We start from the raw sequence: 21,464 nt of genomic DNA on the forward strand, positions 1-21,464 counted from the left end.
TATTTGGGAGAAATAAAAGAGCAACATCATCATAATATAATTTTAATTTGTGATAGAGGATATAATGATCTCATATGAGTGAATAGATTGGACTAAAGGTTCGATAAATAAAGTAAAGATAATAGGGTACAACCTTGATGGGTGTCTCTGCTGGGAAACACGGTGCCAGGGCACAGATTGTTTATAAAAACTTGGGCCGAAGTGTTTTCATAAAGCCAGGCATATACATTGTGAGCACAGATGGAAACTTGAATTTTTCCAACATCCTGAAGCAAGAGTCCCAGCTCACAAGCTATGCTCCTAGAAAATGACCGGAAAGGGCCATGGAGACATCCCCATTCACATAATCCAAAAAGACATGTTGCAGTAATTGTATTGGGCTTCTATTTGTAAAATTTAGGAGGATTTAACTAAAGACAGTAAATATTCAGGTTCCACAGGGAGTTTGCTTAAGCAGAGTGTAGAGCAAAAACTTTAGGGACTTCAACTAAATGTATATTCAACAGAAGAATATTCAACAGAGGCCTGCATCATCTGCATACATGAACAGGGATGTACCCTCATGCAGAGGATGCACAATTGGTGCAAGTTCAAATTAAAGGGGAAAGCAGAGAGAACTGAGCACAGGTTGCAAAAATGAATGTAAGATCCAAATTTTACAACGTGTCATTCATGGTGAAAAAAGGATATTTTAGAAAATAAGGATTTTCAGATGCTATACATTTTGAAGTACAATGTGATGATTTAAAATTTCAAAGGCAACCGAGACAACTAGAAACTAGCAACTGACACTGCCCCCATATACCATCCTGTGTAGTCACCCCCTCACCTAATTTCGAGACTAGACTTTTGATGGCACAAGATATCATGACCAGTATATTGAGGCCATGGAAAGTGTTGAAGTTCGTAGTACTGCTAGTTGACACTTAATTTTAGAAATTGATCTACTATTTATGTTTTATGTGCAACCATTGGTGTGACCCACTGATCACTGGGTCCTTAATATATGAAAGTGCAAACTATCCCTGCTGAGAAATTGTGCCATCCCTGGTAGCACTACTTCACCGGTGTCTGTTGATCTCCATTCTTCACTTTTTGTTGGTTTTCTTAAGCAACTTCATTGTCCACCATTTTTTGTGTTGTTTTGGGAATTTTATTCATAATCGCAATCAAGTATCTAGCATCCAAAATGTTATCAATATTTTCATATGGTGCGTTTATGTTGTTAAATTGTTGAAAAGACCATATGAAAATGTTAATGACATTTTGGATACTAGACATAAATTGATGAATGTTGTTAACTATGTTCTTGCTCAAGAGCAGAGTAGTTAGAAATCTATAGAACACAATTATGTGGGAAATGCTGGCTTTTTAATTGATCCACCCAGATTTTCGATATTTTGCAAATTGCCCACAGATTTTCTTTGAAGAAGAAAGAAAATATGCAGAAGCATCTGAAAGGAAGGAGTAATAACTGGGGCAAAGGAAACAGGGCTACACAGTAGGACTGGGCTAAATTTCCGTTCCGCTCGCGGAAATTGCGATAATTTGAAATTTTCGCGTTCCGCGGAGAGCGCGAAAATGTCAAAATTTCCGCATTCTACAGCTTAGCGATAATTTGTTTCTTGCTCGCGCTGTAAAATAATACATTCTCGCGCGCGTGCGATCGCCTTACCTGAATCCCCGCGTTCGCCGACAAGTTTTCCCGATCCGGTCGCCTTCTCCACGAGATGTTGGATTGTTGGTAGCCATTTGCGCTGTCTCGCGACAGTTCGCGCCCGCAGTAATGTCATTGGTCGCGCGATCACGTCTTTCTTCTCGCGATCATGCACCGCGAGAAGAGTGAAAACAAGATGGCCGCGCCCGCGAGCAACCGCATGGGTAAGTTGGCGAGCCGCGACCACGCAGATAATACCGCGAACGGGCAGGAAAAAAACTTCTGCATCTTCGCGATATTTCTGCGTGTTTGCGGAGATTTTTAACATTTTCGCGATAATTTGTGAAAGTCACTTTCACAAATTCCACCCACCCCTACTACACAGCCAGCAAGGATGCCATCACGGACTGTTTTGTTTATTGTAATGACAGTTCAGTTGAGTTGCATGCTGCTATATGCAGCAGATGACTGCACTATGAATCTTTTGAGAATCGTCTCTCTTAGCCCTTGACAGTAAACTTCTGTGCTTTGAAGGGTACAAACTCTCAAATGAAGAAGAGGTGACAGATGTGATCATTACCTAGCACGAGGAAACATAGACTGACGAGCGAGGTGTTTATGTAAGAGGTGTAGAGTGGAGGGACCTTGGCATGCTTCAAAAGGAAGGCAGAAGGGGGGTGCATAGAATGGAGCAGAGACCTCAATATGGATAAAGGAAGTGGGGGGGAAATAATTTTTTATGAGGGGCAGATCTAGTCACAGCATCACTATGGGCATTTCTTTCTTGAAGAAGCTTACTCAAGATATCCTGCAGTCTTTGGTTCATTCCAAAATATAAATTTCATTTTTCAATCAATCACTATGCGATTATAGGAAATTAGATTCCAGAAAAAAGACATTAAAAAAAAAATGCAAGCATCTAAAACATAAAGTATGACAAGTTAAAAGATTAAACATGATAGGGATAAAAGAAAGAAAATGTAAGTTTCTTAAAATACCCACTCATCCAAGTTTAAAGAAGGCTTAAATCAGATATAACAGGCGGAATTCCTCTTCTCCTTGTGGCCCCCCATATATAAAGTTCTGATTGTGGTCATCGGAATTATGTAAAAGTGGAGGCCCAAATTATACAGCAGGGTTGACTAAATTAAGTGGCTACAAAAAAGCAATTTGTGCAGCATGATCCAGTACATTCCCTGAAACTTTATCTCAACATTTTGTCTTTCACACACATTGATACTGATCCAGTTCTCTGGGCCAACCCTCTTACCATTTGACCCCCGATTAATCTTTTCTTTTCCAACTGAGAGGTGATGGGGAGTTATCATTACATCAATCAAATTCAATTAACAGTGTAACCCATTTGACTACACAATAAGGACCAGGAATCAGTGACTATAGTCAAGAAAATTAGCAGTCGTGTTAAGGTACACAATTCTTAGCACCATGCTATAAAGATAAAGAATAACAACAGGGAAACCCCAACCTCCTAAAAGGTTTAGGCATACCAGTATGAGACAAACAAGTAATTCAGTCACAGCAATACAGAAAATCAAAAACAACACTTGGTGCTCAGAAAAGAGTTTCTTGTTCTCTCTTCTATCCGAGAGTAAAATCTAAAATCATCTGGGTTAAAGTCCAAACTAAGAGATGGTTCAATAGTCCAAGGAATCTCAAAATTCTGAGAAATGCAGCAAAATAGGAAATACAGGAAAGCTTCTGAATTGAGGTAAAGTGTCAGCATCTCAAAAGCTCTTTCAAGAGTAACCCTGGGCGTAGTTCGCGAAGTTGCACTACGCGAAGCTACGCAAAGTGCACTTCGCACTACGCTAGCTACGCGTAGCACTTCGCGAACGGCGTGCAAGATGTCGTTTTCAATGATTGCACAGTGCGGACAAGCATCCGGCACTGTGCAATCATTGAAAACGGCATCTTGCACAGTGCGAGCTGTAGTTTTCTGCTGCTCGAGTAGATTTTTACTCGAGCTGCAGATTTCTCAACGCGGACTGGTAGTTTCTCATCGCGAGCGGTCGCGAGCATACGCGACCACTCGCAATGAGAAACCTGACCTCCTCGCGTTGAGAATCTCGCCGGGATGTTCATTTTACATGGTCGCGATCGGCAACTTGATGTTGCTGATTGCGAACAAGGAAAAAGTCTCACCGGGATGTCATTTTGCTTGCTCGCGGTCACCAACTTGATGTTGAGGACCGCGAGCAAGCAAAAAATGACCGCTGCACTACGCAATGCTACGCTACGCATGTTTGCACTGTGCTACATGCAATTCGCGTAGTGCGAAGTAGTGCAAACTTCGCAAACTACGCGAGCGTAGCGTAGTGCTTTGCCCAGGCTCTTTCAAGAGTCTTCTTGGGTCAGGGGAATTTGAGTGTTAGCCAAAGCCACACTCAACAAGAGTGAAATGAAATAAGCATACCTGTCTAAATCTCTCAAAGTCCAAGGAAAAGTGACAACAACCTCAGACAGTGTAGACTTCAGTTATTCGCACTATCATCTTTCAGTTATCACCCCTCTGTTCGCATCATCAGGAGTTCCATTGTCTTTTTCCATTCTCATGCTGTAAGATGCAACATTTATGAAATGTCCCACACTGGATATGGGAATTACATCATCCTTGTTCAACCAAGCCAAGCTGCAAAATTGCTGAATATGACTTTTCAGTTAACGGTCTGGCTCTCCATGTTCTTCTTCTCAGTCTCTCTCACATTATCGCTAGTACAGTGTTGTATCTGTTCTCAGACTAACAATTTATGTGAATGTACCTGCCAGGAAAAAGTCATGCAAGCAGAAATGGAAAACAGTATATTATTCAGAATAGAAAACAGGCCAGCATAACTTTAGCGTATTAAATCAATGATGTACATTTTTATATATGTGTGCACTTTCAGACACAAATGAAAAAAGCTTGTCAGTATATTAGATTCATATTGTATGAGACAATCAGTAAACCCTTAATATACAAGTGTAAGTATAGATATGAGCTACATTTTAAATTAAGTACGCAAAACATTAGTGCCCACATTACATAAATTCATCATCGTTTCTAGAGTAAACACATTCTAAATAGGTGAGGACGGATAATTCTTTAAGTTGCTTAAGAATAACTCATTTAATATGGTTAAGGCACACAGTGTTGTGTATGAATCTTCTAATTCTACAGTGAATGCACTTCAATAATGTTGTCAGGTGCAACACTTTATAACAATGTCCTTAGGTCACACCGGTGGCATGTGTTAAGTGCACGTTTATGTTATGTATTTGTGACGTATAATGGTGGATCCAACATTAGGCTGCTCCAATACTACGGTACCCCAAATGGCAGGGCAACTACAAAGGTTTGGGAAGAATGAAAAGTATACACGTTCACCAGATTATATTGGAAATGTTATTCACCAACATAGAATAATTTTGTTTTACTGTGAAAGGTCAGGAACACTATCTTATTGACCTTCCTAACACCAAGAGTAAAATAGTGCGCGTTGTGCACATGTAAACAAGCGTACTTGTGTTTATGTTTTGAAATAAAAGGTGTGCCACTTTTACTCTGTAGATCCAAGTTATGTTTTAGAACTGGTCTTCAGTTTTGGGTATACTTTTACCATGTTTGGACTTTTAAAAGGACCCCTTCCTCTTAAGAAGGTATCTTTTGGATCTGTATTATACATTAATCTTGTAAAATCTGAGGGCCCGATTCACACAGGTAAACTGAGACGAAAGTCTAACTTTACAACTTTCGGTATTCACAAAGGGGCAGATTTATGTTCCCTGGCGCATCCCTGAAAATCAGCATGGATGCGCCAGGGAAGATGCGTCACGCAAGTTTGCCCTTGCACCACCGCAGATGCGCCGCATTTACAATGCGGTGCATCGTGGCGCAAGGACAAGCAGATGCGTGACGTATCTGCCGGCGTAAGGTTGGCGCAGTGCTGAAGTTGTGTTGCAAGCGCGACGCAACTTCAGCACTGTTCCAACCTACCCCATACCTAACATGGTGCGTCAAGCCTTACGCCTGCTTCAAGCAGGCGCAGGGTTTTGACGCATCAGCGTTGGGAAAGTGACTCAGTGAAATCTTATAGATTTCACTGAGTCACTTTTCAGGGGCGTTCCTGCGACGGAACGCCCCCCCTGCGTGGAAACGCGCACATGAAACCTGACGCAGGTTTCATGTGGCGCAGGGCTTTACACCGTGACGCATCTCCATAGATGAGTCACGTTGTAAATAGGGCGCAACATGGTGCAGGGTTTACGCCGCCGCTCCGTCACAAAAGTGACGCAACGGCGGCGTAAAAGTGGCGCAACTCCAACATAGATCTGCCCCCAAGAGTTTAACTGAGAACAAAAGTCCTTAGACCCCTTCCCATTTGTAAATGTGAGCGCCAACATTTTTTAAGAGCAGGTAGTGAGTGGTCCCACAGACCACCGCCTACTCTTAAAAAATTAAAAGAAAACTTAATTTTTCTTTTTTAAACGCAACTCATTTTCCTTTAAGGAAAATGGGTTGCGTTTAAAAGATAATATTGCTTTATTTAAAGCAATCATAGACATGGTGGTCTGCTGACGCCAGCAGGCCACCATCTCCGTGATTTTAGCGATTCTGAATGGGTCGCAAATTGCGACCTACCTCATCAGTAGCCCTCAGGTAGGTTAATTTGCAACCTAGTAAGAATCGCTAAATGAAACATACATTCGGAATAGTGATTACCTAATTGCGAATTGCAGAGAATAGCAACTAGGTAATCGTTATTCCCAATATTGACACATCCGGCCCAATACGTCTTGCAGACAGCTGCGCTGAGAAGCCGCACTTAACAATAACTTGGGCCTGCCTGCACAGCATCTGTGGTGCGCAGAAAGGGGCAAGGATAGCCTATGCAGAAAGTGGGGCTGATGTGGAGAGACAAAGCAGTGCAGATACGGTCTAAGTCACAAAAAGCAACCTCTGTCACAACAGTGTGGCTGTGGAACTCAGGAAGAAGCAGGGACAGCATAGGAAAAGGGTGTGGAGTGACAGGGTGCCAAGGGAGAGATGAGAAGTGGGGGAACATGGGCATAGTAAAAAAAAACTGAGCCCACCAACACAAATGTCACCTGCTTCAATAATAAAAAGAGGGTGCTGCAGATGAGTGGACATAGAGGGATATGGACTGTGGCTTTGTAAAAGTAGGCAGCACGCACACTGACTAGGAACCAGGAGTGACATTGTGGCCGCAGTAACTCCAGCATGCTGGAATGCACGCAGATGTGTAAACTTTAAAAATGTTCTCACAATGTGCATGTGAGAGGTGGTAGTAGAACCCTGGAGTAAGCGGTGTCTGGATAGGGGTGGGGCCTAGAGCCATTTTGTACCATACTATCCATAGAGGGGCCTTCACCCAGTGACTGTGTGATAAGAGTCAGTATCTTGTGAGACAGTGCTGCTGTTATTTGAGAGGTCTGTGCACAAGAAGTGTGGCCTCTAGGAAACAATAAAAGTGGGTAGGTGGGGTTTAGGTGGGGCGAGCATCAGCATTTTCTCTGCAGGTAGAGAAGCCCTGGGATTTTTTTGTTATTAGTTTTTCTAATAATTGATCATGCAATTTAATTAATAAGCAATAGCAGCTTATAAATATGAAAACAAACAATTGCCTCACATACTCTGCTACTCTTGAGATGTATTGAGTGCAACATCCTGAAGATAGGTTTACCTTCACACAGTTAGTATAACCTTATACATGTGTTTTCAGGAATAAGTTGCAGGTTGCAGATGATGAAGTCATACTGCCATCTCATTGGGGGATGCCGCAATACCCATCTTTAAAACTTTACTCAGCGGCGGTGTGAAAATTGTGGTCAGACCACATTGATATTACTACATGCTTTGGAGCACCATCAGCACTGGCTTGTTGGTGAACAGCACTGGCCTTCAAAGATAACAATGGAAGGACTACACGACAATGATGGCAGTGCCTTACCATCTACCAGAATTGTGTGACAATAGTAGTGCTTCCAGTGGGGATGCAAACCTGCAAGATTGACCAGAAACAGTGCACAATTTTGTACATATTTTATTTGCACAAATGCACAGCAACAGTTGTGATCTTAGCTGTCAGTAGCCTGTCAATGGGTGTCATTTGACTTCAATAAGTAAACTGTAATGAGGATGGCGAGCTGTTTACTGCCTGCTTCTGTGTATTGGTATTTTTGAGGTACTCCCACCAGATTTACAAGTTGTTGGACAACTTCCTATCTGGGCAGATTTACTGTAAGTGTTACCGCACAGGAGGTGGTGATGTTAAATGCGTGGATGCAGTAATTTCTGTTGACAATCAATATTTTGCTGAATTTTTGAACACCCACTGTTGGACTTGGCCCTTCTGGCAGGTTCACCCCTGAACTTTTTGCTTTTATTGGTGACCTGGTGGTAGTGATTTTTGGTTTCTGCGCACTTTCCCTGTGTCCCAGAGTAAAGTGCGTGCGCACTCTGAGTGCATGTGGTGAGATAGGCCTGCCCTCCCATAGGAATGCATGGGGAATGTATGTGTCCCTGGTAGTTCCTGATGCGTGGGGTGTGCAGGCTCGAGTTTGGTATGTGCGGACTCGTGTGATTGAATGCTTCGCAATGATGTATAATGCGTGATTATGTCATGTGCGGAAGTGCCACTTCTAGGAGTTGGCATATTAGTGTAAAATGTGCCTGTCGTGTGATTGGCTGGAGCTGGCTGGTGAGCCTGGCTCCAGGAGTCTGGGTGGGTCTGCCCCAGTGGTGAGTGTGAGATTAGCATGCTGATGGCTGGGGAGGAGTGCACCTTGGTCCAGAATAGGGCAGGGCTTTCCCTACACAATGCTGGCTCCGCCCCCTGTGGTGCGACTGATGACCCTAGCCCTGCCAGTGAATAGAGTGAGGGGCTGAGCACATCAAGGGTGCTCCCCAACCAGCTGCGACTGGTTTTCCCCCTCACCCTGAACCCAGAACAAAGGGAAAAGGTGTATAAAAATGGGGCTGCGTCCCCACAGAGTTGTTCTCTTCCAGGATCCTGCCTGAGGGGGGCTGCTGCTGCTGGACCAGAAGACCGCCACTTGGACTACCTCCCTGCCTGGAGGCCCAGTGAGCTGGCTCTGGGTCCAGCCTTGCCCCCCCCCCACCCCTGCCTTACTGCATGCAAGGGAGAACATTGCTGGACCTTTTACATTCTCCCGTAAAGCGCCTGGAAGCGCTTTTCTTTCACTTATAGCGCTAGGAGCGCTTTATTTGTGGCTAGCAGCGCGGGGCTGCAATTATTAGCGAGGGAACCCCGACGTAGGGATTCCCTGCTATTTTGCCGTGTTGGCGGGTGCCCACCCCGCTTATTTGTGTTATTCCACGGCGGGTGCCCACCCCGCCATATATCCCTGGTTACGAGGGAGCCTACCCCTCTTATCCCTGAGATTAAGTCACCGCCGCGGCCGGGCTCGAAGGAAGTCAGGCATGCCGGGGGCGGGACTCCGGGACAACCGGAACCGGAAATAGGAGGGCGGGAGCCTACCCCGCCTCCAACCAAACACTCGCGGCTAATTTCGAGCCCCGGAGCAGGCAGGAGCCGACCCTGCGCCCCGGGGCACTCTGGAGGAAGGTAGGTGGTACTTACCTGTTACCAGTAGTTACTGGTTGTGTGCTACATTTGCTATTTTGTACTACAGTATTATTCCTATGTTCTAAGTGCTATGTTCTAAAAGTGCTAATTCCTGACAGTGGTCCATGTGGCCCTGTCCCCTGTACATATAATCCCTTGTAAATTCTGCCCATGCCTGTTGGCACATTGTGAAGTGTGTGTTTTTATCTAATGTGTTTTGGTATAATACAAAGGCTATTTTTATATAAGACCTTGTGTGGAGTTTCTTTTGTGGTGGGCCTTGGGTGTTGTCGCTGGGTGCGCGCGCAAACGCTTTACACATCGCCTCCGTGATAAGCCTGACTGCTCGTGCCAAGCTACCAAGGGGGTGAGCAGGGGTTATCTTTGGCGTATAACTCCCCAGCCCTGACTAGAGTGGTGGTTTCTGCCTGGCTTTGGTGCAAGCCCCAGCCAACCAGAAATCCCATTTCTAACACCCACCATGCTCCAAATGTGGTCCAGGACAGGACTGGATGACACATAGAGAGATAAAAAAAAGGGTGGCATGCTCATATATAGTAACGTGAATTTCAATATTATCTATACGTTGGTAATGTCTATATTTACGAGATGGATCCATTTCTTGGAGGACACCATTTTTCAGTCTAGTTTTTCTTCCACAAATCGTTGCAATCTTGAATTTCAGTCCAATTAGTTCAAGTACGATGAATCAGGACTACACGTTCCAGAATGCACTGGGTTGTTAAATGAAAGCCAAGGACTGGAATATAATCTGTCTATTGACAGAGTCATTTGGTAACTTCTGACATTAACGTTTTGTTAAAAATGCTGGATAACTGGAGACGCGCGAGCGCGCAAAACAAGATGGCCGCCGTATAGAGAGCTCCGGCACTTTTCGCCCGTTTTTTCGATAAATAACGACGAATCCTGTCAGGTTTGCGGCACAAATCAGGTCGCTTAACTTATGAACATCCTACCTCTGGACTGCTGTGGTTTTCTGTGGATTTGGACTGTGTTTCAGGCGTTTTCCGGTGTTCAGCCTCTGCTTCCAGCTCTGTCTTCAGGTATTCCTAGCTTTCTCTGTCAGGGGGCGGAGCAAGCCTTCAGGAAAGGGCCTGGCTTGGGCCTAGCCACTCCCATAGCCTGTTTTAGCTGCTGCACCAAGCTTTAATAAGGATTTCCTCACTGCTGCAGTATTTTTTCCTTTATTTTCTTGCGTTGTTGCTGTTATTTCTGCAATTTTGTTATTTTATTTTATTTTTATTATTATTATTCTACTTTCGATACTAAATCAACATGGATAATAAAAATATTCATCCTAAAAGGAAGCAGCAGGTTTCACCTCCGCCAATTAAATCAAAGGCGGTAGAGTCAGCAGAACCTTCACTATCCTTAATTTTAGAGGAAATTCAAGCGCTTCGTGTCAACACAGAGTCTATTGCCTCAGAGATTAAAAATGTTCGAAAGGAAATGGCGAGTCTGTCAATGAAAATCTCTGATAATGCAATTAAAATACACGATAATAAGGCTAAGCTTGAGACTTTCACTCCACTTGTAGCTAAAATATCTCCTTTGTCTACCCGACTTCTAGAGATGGAAAATCGTAACAGACAGTACAATTTGCGCATTTTTAATTTACCAGAGGATGTGGAGGGTGGCAACTGTAGATTGTATTTGGAAAATTTGATTCCTGGGCTTCTACAAATTAAATTTCCAGAAAAATTTGAGATTGACAAGGCCCATAGAATTCCTTCACATCGCAATCCCCAACATACCAAACCTCGTCAAATGATTTTCAAAGTCCTCAGACATCATCATTTAGTTTTGATTCGTAAGGCAGCACGAGAGATTCCTTCCTTGATGGTCAATGGGAATAAAATCTTTATTCATCAAGACTTTGCCAATCCGCAAGGAATTTTCTGCTCTTCGGCCACAACTGCGAAGTCTTGGGTTCAAATATGGTCTTTTTGACCCCTCAACAATGCGTATCTGGAAAGACAATCTGTCAAAATCTTTTCAACGTCCTGATGACTTGCGTCAGTTTTTGGATCAACGTTCACAGCAATCCATGGATACTCATGACTCTAATACTTGATTATAGCTAATTTACGTATTTTCTGACAGGTTTATGAGTCAGTACTACATTGGGCTCCAACGGCTCGGTCATACTTGTTGAGCGTATGTGCGTCTCATCTTTGATATTTTTGTACCCTGTTAGTCGTTCTCTCCTTTTTTAAATTTTTTCCCCTCCTTTTACTTGTTCTGGAGCTACTATTTTCTCTTATTATTGTTCTCCTTCTTTTCTTTTTCTCCTCTTCTTGATCTTTTTTTTCTCTTTCTCTCTTCATTATGGCTGATATTCACAATATTAAAGTTGTTTCACTAAATGTTAAAGGTTTACGTCATCCAGTTAAGCGTACAAAAATCTTAGATTATTTAGGTAGTTGTAAGGCAGATATTTGTTTTCTTCAAGAGACTCATATAGATGACAAAATCTTAAATTATATGAAAAAGAAATGGGTTGATACTATTGTTTCATCACCTGCTATTGGTAAAAAAAATGGGGTGGCTATTTTTGTTGCAAAAAAATTACATTGCCAAGTCTTAAGCAAAATTTCGGATGCAGATGGAAGATATATTATAGCTAAAATTAAAATTCATGATTCTGTCATATTTTTTACTCAATGTTTATGGTCCTACTGCGGATGACCCTCTTTTTTGGTCTAAAATCACCAATGAGGTCCTAAAGTTGGGTAAGGTGCCTTTAATAGTTGGAGGTGACTTTAATGTTATTGCTGATCCATTATTGGATAGAATATCTAGTACTAAATTTCGCCCTCCTAAGGTTTTTCATGCTTTTAAATCATTTATTCAGACTACCAAGTTAGTTGACATTTGGCGTTTGCATTTTCCTACAGAAAAATGTTTTACATTTTTCTCTAATCCACATAATTCGCATTCTAGAATTGATTATTTTTTAATCTCCACACAATTAGTCCAATCTGTTAAGAACCCTAAGATTGGTAATATTGACATCTCAGATCATGCCTTGATTTCTTTTGTTCTGAACTTAACTTCAACTTTTGCAAACCAAACTAGATGGCGTATGAATACTGGAATTGTTCTTAATGAACATAATAAGCCTAAAATCTTAAATGCTATTCAAGACTATTTTTTACTCAATCCTGAAGGATCCACTTCTATGGTCAATAGATGGGACGCCTTTAAAGCGTACATTAGGGGTGTCACTATTTCAATTATGGCCTATGAAAATAAAACATTCAACGCACGTATTAGATGTTTGGAAAAACAAATTGCGAAATTTGAAAGGCTTTTTATTTCATCAAATGACCCTCAATTTAAAGTCAAGCTACAAAAACTTCGATATGAATTTAACTCAATCCTTAGTACAAGAGCTGGCATCCAAATTTCTAATTCTAAGGCTAAATTCCGTTTTAATGCCAACAGATCTGGGAAGCTTTTAGCTAATTACTTACGTATCAAAAAAGATAGAACGCAAATTACCTCAATTCATGGCCCTAATGGTAAAATTGCAATATCTCATAACGATATTGTTAAGGAATTTTTGGATTTTTACTCTACTTTATATAATAAGCCTGATCCTCATGATCCCTCCATACTGGACTCTTTTTTAAATACATGTGATTTGCCCAAAATTTCGCACTCGGACAGGCTTGGGCTAGATTTACCCATTACTACAGATGAAATTTTAGCTGCTATTAAATCCATTAAAAAAAATAAATCCCCTGGTCCAGATGGTATCCCAGCAGAGTTTTATAAAGAGTTCCAGTCCCAACTTTTGCCTTATTTATTTCAACTTTTTACTTTTTTTGGCTCTTCAGGAACGATTTCAGGTTCTTTTACTGATGCTTTAATTATTGTACTCCCTAAGCCAGATAAAGACCCCACTCTTGTTTCAAATTACCGCCCTATTTCTTTAATTAATCAAGATTGTAAATTGTATGCTAAAATACTTGCTTCTAGACTGGCCCCTATATTAGATTCTATTATACATCTTGATCAATCCGGTTTTATGAAGAATAGATATTCTACAAATAACACAAGAACCTTATTACACGTTATTGAGCAGAGTTCCACTTTAAGTTCCCCGCAGGAATTTTGGCTCTGGATGCAGAGAAAGCTTTCGACAAAATCCATTGGCAATTTTTATTTCAAACCTTATTATCATTTAATTTTGGTACTTCGTTTATACGCATGATTTCTGCTCTGTATTATGCCCCTACTGCTCGTTTATTTATCAATGGCCAAGTATCTAGTCAGTTTTCTCTTTTTAGAGGCACAAGACAAGGTTGTCCCCTCTCTCCACTTTTATTTCTCATTGGAATTGAACCTTTCCTTACTCATATAAGAAAATGTGTCAATATTAAAGGTATTAAGATTAAGGAGATTAATATCAAAACCTTAGCCTATGCTGATGATGTGCTATTATTTATTAGTGAACCTATATCTTCATTACCTGCCTTATTAGAAATTATTGCAAAATATTCCATGGTTTCTGGCTATAAACTTAATATTAATAAAACTGAATTCTTTCCTTTAAACATTTTTTGTACTCCTGATATGTTACCCATGGCTGATATTGTGTGGCAAAAAGATAAATTAAAATATCTTGGGATTCTATTTGCATCCTCCATTAAAGCAACATTAACATTAAATAGTAACTTTATTCTGAATTATATTAAAGATAAAGCGTCTAAATGGTCTTCACTTCACCTCTCTTGGTGGGGTAGAATGGACTCCATTAAAATGACTATTGCTCCAAAAAAAATGTATACGCTTGCTATGATTCCTATTCAATTTCCATTGCAATTCTATAAGGACATTGATAGACTTCTCTCCAAATTTCTTTGGAATAATAAATCAACTCGTATTGGTTATAAAAAATTAAAAATACCCAAATGCAATGCTGGATTTGGCTTGCCTGACTTTTTTCTATACCACAAGGCATTTATACTGAAACAAAGTTCCATATGGTTTCCTCCTTCTTCTTTAAATAACCAACCTACATGGCTTCATATAGAGCAGTCTCTTCTGGATCCTTTTCCATTGACCACCTTGCTAACAATGTCCAATAGGTCAACATATGTACATAAATCGGTTATTATTAAATCCACTAAACTCATTTTTAATGACCTGGATTCAATTTTTTTGACCCCTATGAGTCATACTGTAGATATGTCATTGTGGCATGGTAATGTGATTAAATTGAATAGAAATGTTAATTTTTGGAGTGCTTGGATTAAAGCTGGTATTTTTTATCTTAAAGACATCTATCTCGAAAATGTTTTTATTTCTTTTGAAGCTTTACAAATGAAATTTAGTTTACCTCAATCTGATTTTATTAAATATGAGTCTTTATGTAATTCAATTTTAGATTCATTTTCTCATGGTATTCCGTTTAATGTTAAAGTAGATTTAGCAGTATATATTCGAACTATTTCTACATCATCACATACTGTCTCTATTTTATATAAAAAATTATCTAATTCTATAGGAAACAATTTACATATTATTTCAACATTTTGGAATGCTGAGCTTTCGCTTTCTTTGTCCAACGATATTTGGACGACTGTTTGGCTTAATAGTATTTCAGGATGGCTGCCTGTTTCACTTTACCAAACTAATTCTTATATTTTATTTAATTGCTTATGGACCCCAGTGCGTTTATTTCGTGCTAAACTGATGCAAGACGACATTTGCTGGCATTGTAAATTATTTCCTGGATCATTAAGACATATGCTTTTTGATTGTCCATTAATTTTGGTCTGATGTTTGGGATATTATTCAACAAATATTTCATATTCATGATGTTATTTCTTACAAAATATTAATATGTAAATCTGTTGGTCTTCTACATAACTTAACTGAATTAGAAGGTAAACTGTTTAATTTCCTATTGTCAGCTGCTTTTATTACATTTTGCTGGAAGGATATTTCGTCTTTATCGGTTCATGCTTGGTGGTCATGGGTTATTTTTACAAGAAGAGGGGCTCAATTATCCCTAAAAGGGATCAATCATAACTCTAATTTGTTTCACTCTTTTTGGTTACCTATAGATGTATACTTAGCTTTATAATTGTATATTTATATTTGATTCACCGTGTTGCAGTCAGTCTACTTATAGCCTTATATGATATATGTAGCTCTTTTTTCTAATAAGTTGACATTGCAATTTTCCATGGCTCCCTCCCTTCCCTTCTTTTTAGTTTATCTTCCCTCCTTTAATTGATTATTTATACTTCTTTACCTATTGTATTTAGAGATGCTTTTGGTAATTTCTTATTTTATATAGGTATTTTCGCTTATGATAAATTTTTTCTGTAATGTCTGTACTTGTTCATTATTATGGAAAATTTAATAAAACATTTTGAACTTTAAAAATGCTGGATAACTATTGCATTATGGTAGTGACATTATTGTCTTCTTAATTTCCATAATAGAGGACCTCTGTGCTTGCCACCTACGTCTACATGGGTACACTCGCCGAGACTGATCTCTATTATACGCTCCTTTTCAGGGATGACCGGAAGGACGGTCTCAAGTTCTACACTGACCCATCGTACTTCTTCAACCTATGGAAAGAGAAGATGCTGCAGGCCACAGAGGACAAAAGGAAGGAGAAAAGAAGGCAGAAGGTAAACTGGGCTGAGGTTCATCAGGAAAGTGACTGTTCTGCCTCACCTACCTATGGCCTGGAGTTTTCCTGACTTGTGTTACTACTATAAACAAAGAGCTGCCTGAATGCTTTGTCCTGGTTTATGACAGTCGTCCCCTAGCTTAAGGACAGACTAAGCCTGCTAAGCCTTAGATACACAGGCTTTCCAGGAGTGTATATATTTAGACTGCCTTAAGCTGAGGGGAACCTTTGTAAACCATACCCGTCTTTCCGGCTTATGAGAGCCTCGAGGCTGTCTTAAGTCACAAAATATTTGGGAAATCATGACCCATCTTTCTTGGGAAGAAAACAAGAGTTTTACTAGTTTTATTGAGCTGTTCAAGAAGCTCTGGCATGTCAGTATATTTGTATTTAGTGAAGTTAGCCTCTGTTTGAGCACCAAATCTCACTTCTTTGCAATTTACAGTGAATGCAAAAACAGGACCTTCGCATTCGTTTTTATTTTGTATTTAAAGATGCAGCTGAGAGAGGCAAACAAATCTTGTACTGCACAACAATGATTTCCAACTCTTATACATTGGTTTCAAAAACCTACAGCACTGAGGAATTATATAACACTGAGAATGGGATAAATCAGTGGTTGACCAGAAGCTAATAGTATCCCCAGAAAATGTGGTGCTACCCGACACATAGCATACCAGGTGAGTGTACCAAGTGCGTCCAACTGCTTCCAGGGGATTAGGGAGCTAAATTATATACTATCTACAAGACAAAAGTGTGCCTCATCAGGGCCTGTTTGGAGACTGGATATCAGATGATCAATCGGTTCATCCACCCTTAAAAGTAGTCCCCTAGTCCTTAGCCTACCGGGAGCTTGCCCTGTGCTTCATATGGTCGGTTCAGCCCTGTACACATGTATGCTTCATTAAACACAAAAAGACCAAAGGAGTGATAGCTGGTGAGGATGCAGCAGAATGGCAAACAAACTGGTACACTGCACCATTGGGTGGTACACTGCAAAATTGGGCAGCATCTTGTAACAATGTATAAATGGTGACGAAATGGAAACTCTGAACAGACCTAAACAATATGCAGCACTGACAAACTGTGACACGTGTTTTTGATATTGTTGGAAGGGACGCAATCGTGTAACACCTTAAAACAGCGCATAGCCCTCAAACACTAGTGAACAAGAGGCCACCCTGTAATGCTGTACAGTCTGGTATAGTCCTCCAAAAATGTAGAAGAAGCTTTTTTTTAAATATTATTTTAACAAGGGGAGAGTTTTGCGGTATTGAAGAATGAGTGAGACATACACTGGAGCTTAACAGAATGTGACAAAACGATGCAGTAGTATAGAAAAAGGGACAATTCTGTAAACCTACAGAATATTCCACAATTCTTAAAAACTACAAAACAGGGATCAGTCTTGCAACATTGTAGAAAGGGGCACAAATTGAAACACATACAACGGACCGCAACAATGTAGCACTGTATAACAGAGAAAAGCCTTTAAAGGCAGGCTGCAATACTGTAGAACAGTGAACAATTCTGTAATACAGCAAAATAATACACCGTCTTTCGATTTTGTTGAGGGTGTCACAAACATATAACAACACAGAATGGGGCACAATCATATGATACTGATTCTGGAAGACAATAGTAAAGCACCAAGAAAAGGAAACATAACACTCAATCGCTTGGGCTTAAGTTTAGGCATTGTCGCCTGATTTTGTATCAACTGTAATTTTTGCATGGATTTGGTTGGCGGCTTCAAGTGCAATGCAACAATGTGTTTACGCACAGGTCGGAATTAACAATCCACCTCGTAATCAGGGCCTATAAATCGATTCAGCATCAAATTTAATTCCCAGAGTTTTCATCATTGATATTGAAGAGGGTTTTAACTCCTTCCTCCATCCGCCATCCTTGTGTTCATTTTTTTCTGTATTGTTTTAGATGTTTCTGAAAGCTATATTTGCAACGAGTATATGTTACCTATTCATAACAAAGTCCGTCCATGTTGGTATGAAAATTGAGATTCTCCATTTTAAAGTGTGCCAATCACAAAATTATTTATTCAAGTCGATCATTATTTGTGAGCAAAATAATTAGTTGAGTGAGTCAAGGTTTCTTCCCACCTGCTTGTTATACTGTTCAATAAACTTTCTTCATTCTCAAAGATTCTATATCTTGTGTTAACAAAGTATTGCATATCTTAGCAGTGTTATTGTAAATTGAGATCCAAGTCAAGACCACAGTTGTAGACCTATTGCTGGGATCCTCACCTTGACATCCAGGATGGCTAAAGGCAGTTGAGTGTATCTGCTTTGATCCTTTTCGCTAAGATTGAATGTTCTTACTTTGAGAAGGAAATTATTTGGCCATCTTCTAAATTGTAGGGTAATCTTACAATTACCTCTGGCCCATGAAACATTTAGTGAATATTTGACAACATTACTCATTTTTTGGCTGATCTCTCGGTCACTAAAATAGAGAGTTTCCATCCAATATTGTTTGAGAAAATACCAGTTTGAAGTGGAAGAGACTGACTAGAAAACTTTTATATTCCACACTTCTATGGAGTGTCCAGATACAGTTGAACTAATCCAGTGAGTCATCTAGTACAGAAGACATGTCTCATGATAATGCTGGGCATTTGAGTAAAAATAGCCTTTTTTCACTGACACACACCGTTTGTTTGTTGTAATTTTTGGTTACTTTTTTAATCACTATTTTACATTGGAAAGGAAACTACTTTTGCTCCCAAATGTAGTTAATGGTAATATACTATGCAAGTGTTTAGTGATGTGGAGTAACGTTTACACAGCCAGAATGTGCATAGAGCCAATAATTATGCAAATTCTGAGTTCAAACCTTTGTATTTTACATTCCCTAAGCGTTATGGTCTTCCCAGTGCAGATGACTCAGTGCAAAGGAATGCCCATCGTAAAAAATATATAAACACAGCACCATAATAAAACTCAACAGAGATACATTTGGGCCAGGATTGGCTAGGTTGACAACCTACAGAACACTATTGCTTGGTGAGGTCAAGTTTCCTGAGGAAGATCTTCCTCCTCAATCCCTCTTTTGGGTCCTCCTTTTCCCTCACTCTGTAACTCCTTTTTATCTCTCGTCGCCCTTCAATGCACTGAGGTAGCCTCAGACTACCATAGAAAACTACAGAAACAACAAACATCAAAATGTTTCTGAAAACATTGGTGCCCTTGGAGTCGCCCATCAATGAAAGTTATTGATTTAAAAAAGTGTAAAATGTGTTTGAAACCCATTAACATGTAATTAAAGTTATCATATTGTTGACTGAAAGTTATCATATTGGACGTGTCTGTTTTCAGGAACAGCGGCTGGTGGAAGACCCAACCCGCGAGGTGAAGAAAGTGAGGAAGGCTCGGAACCGACGCCTAGAGTGGAACATGATGGCATATGATAAGGAATTCAGGCCCGATAACAGGTTCTCACCATCTCCATATCATGTGGCCTCATCCGAGGGATCACTGTCCCCAGATACTAGGCAGGTTTCATAAATGATGTGTTTGGTTGCTTCAATGGTGGGGATTTTTATGCATCCATTCTCGTTTTCAGGAACCTAAGGCATCAGGAAATCACCTATCATCTCCCACATTTCTTTTAAATAGACTTTATGGGGAGACATACAAAGAGGATACATAAATTTGGGGAGATATGAATCAGGCACTTTGCTCTTTCTGGTATCGATACCTATTCTCTTACAGGTAGGGCTTAATTTAAAAAACTGCTTGGGCCAATGATTTGTTTTTTCGCCAGCTTGATTCCTCCTCTTGCCTTTTTCTTCCACCTCCCTACTCTTCCTGTATATTTAGCTTACTCTTGCTGGGTCTTTCCAATATCTGCTTTCTCTTTGCTCTTCTATCTTTCATTTCCTTCTTCTTTCACCCGTTACTGCCTCTCCCTCTTGCTCTGGGCCAAAGGCAGATGATGAAAAATAAGTCCAGGCACCAAGTGATAGCGGTGACAACCTGAACAAATGAAGCATGTTTAATGTTGTGATATGTTGGCTAAAGAGCTAAATACAAGGAACGTGTATGGCTCCTACTGGAAATCTGTAGGACAAGGCCAATGCAAATCATTTTTCAGACCTCACAACGCACCCTCATTTGGCAGGTGACATCCTCATTTCTATAGCATACATCCACCTGAAAATCAACGTGCCTCCATAGACTTCCATTATGTCACCCCTTTTTCAAGCCTGTATCACCCTACAAAAATATTATTTCTCCATTCACTTTAACAGCATTGCCCTCTTCCAAATCTGCCCTCCCCATTTTCGAGAGCCAAGTGGTTGACAGGTATGCTTTTCCTACTCAAATTGACAGATTGTATGTCTGTCTCGTTCTTGTACAAGTTATCTCTGAGCACCATAGTGATTTTCAGAGCCATCCCTTCAGGCCCTTAGAACCTCTTGACCGTGTTCACTGCGTCGTCACCGCAACATTGGATCTCCTTTGCCTGCAAACTCTTCAGCATGTGCTCCTATCAAATAGCTTGCCAACCTACAGCTATTCAGCTAAATGGACTGCACCTGGCAGCGCATGCACCAATGTATCACTAAACAACTGCTTCTGTTGGCAATACTAAAATACTCAAGAATGCCCGATCAATAACAAACCCATGAATGTGTTGTTGCCCATCACTCCTCATCAAATGAATGCAGACACATTACTAAAGACATTAATTCCCAATGTATGACAGCGGAGTAGGAGCCGGATGCCAAAATACATAAATATTTGCATTAGCTGCCTGCGACGTTTTACTGCAAATTCATGAAAAAACTGTTAACCACGTCAGTGTTTCTGAGCTTGTTCCATTTCCAAAAAGACAAAAATATCTCATTATTACATGGCACTTCATAGCACAGGTCCTTCGTTTCGAAAGCTGTAGGTAATAGATTTTACTACCTAATACAATGGCACTCACCTTACCTACCGAGGGAGTCAGGACTGATCTTAAAGAGATGTAAACTAATGATGTGTAGATCACAACAGATGTCACCAGAGAGCATTAACCTCACTGAGATGTCTGCCAGCTTACTTTCCATTGTCAAGAAGAAAGCAACAGGATTCATGTGGCTTTGCATGACACAAGACATGTATACTGACTACCAGAGCAGTGTTTAAAGCTAGACTTGGAATAAGTACAGATGGATGGCCACCTGACCTGCCATCCTTGATTAGTTGTGGTCAAGCCTTATCTTAGTTTGAGGTGCCAAATGACTTCCCTTGGAATATCTCTTCCAGCAAGAGGAGGTTCAGAACACACCTAAGAGCTCAAGCCCAATCAAAGAGCAGTAAAGAACCAATGGGTTAGCCTGGAATACAAAAGAAAATAGTAAAGAGCAAAGGCATGTTGAGGAAGTCAAAAGAAACAGGAAATTCAAAGACCACTACAAGCTAGTGATGGGTAAGACAAGGCTGAAGAAGGAAACCAGAGTTGAGCTACCATCGAAGGCTTTTAAGGCAAATGTAAAATAAAGGAGCAGCTA

At 40.4% G+C, this 21,464-nt stretch overlaps 1 protein-coding gene across 5 annotated transcripts in view; it reads left to right on the forward strand.

Annotated features, from left to right (window-relative positions):
* Positions 1 to 21,464, forward strand: part of LOC146829558 (actin-binding protein WASF3-like) — a 415,127-nt gene that overhangs the window by 331,744 nt on the left and 61,919 nt on the right. For 4 of the 5 annotated variants that reach the window (XM_085608254.1, XM_085608253.1, XM_085608255.1 and 1 more), the window contains 2 exons: positions 15,824 to 15,941; positions 19,282 to 19,457. In XM_085608254.1, coding sequence (XP_085464380.1) covers positions 15,824 to 15,941; positions 19,282 to 19,457 — 294 coding nt within the window. The remainder of the gene's footprint in view (positions 1 to 15,823; positions 15,942 to 19,281; positions 19,458 to 21,464) is intronic. The other variant, XM_085608258.1, reaches the window with a different exon arrangement.

Source organism: Triturus cristatus, chromosome 5_2 (genome assembly GCF_964204655.1).
Source record: "Triturus cristatus chromosome 5_2, aTriCri1.1, whole genome shotgun sequence".
In the NCBI taxonomy this organism is placed as follows: Eukaryota; Metazoa; Chordata; class Amphibia; order Caudata; family Salamandridae; genus Triturus; species Triturus cristatus.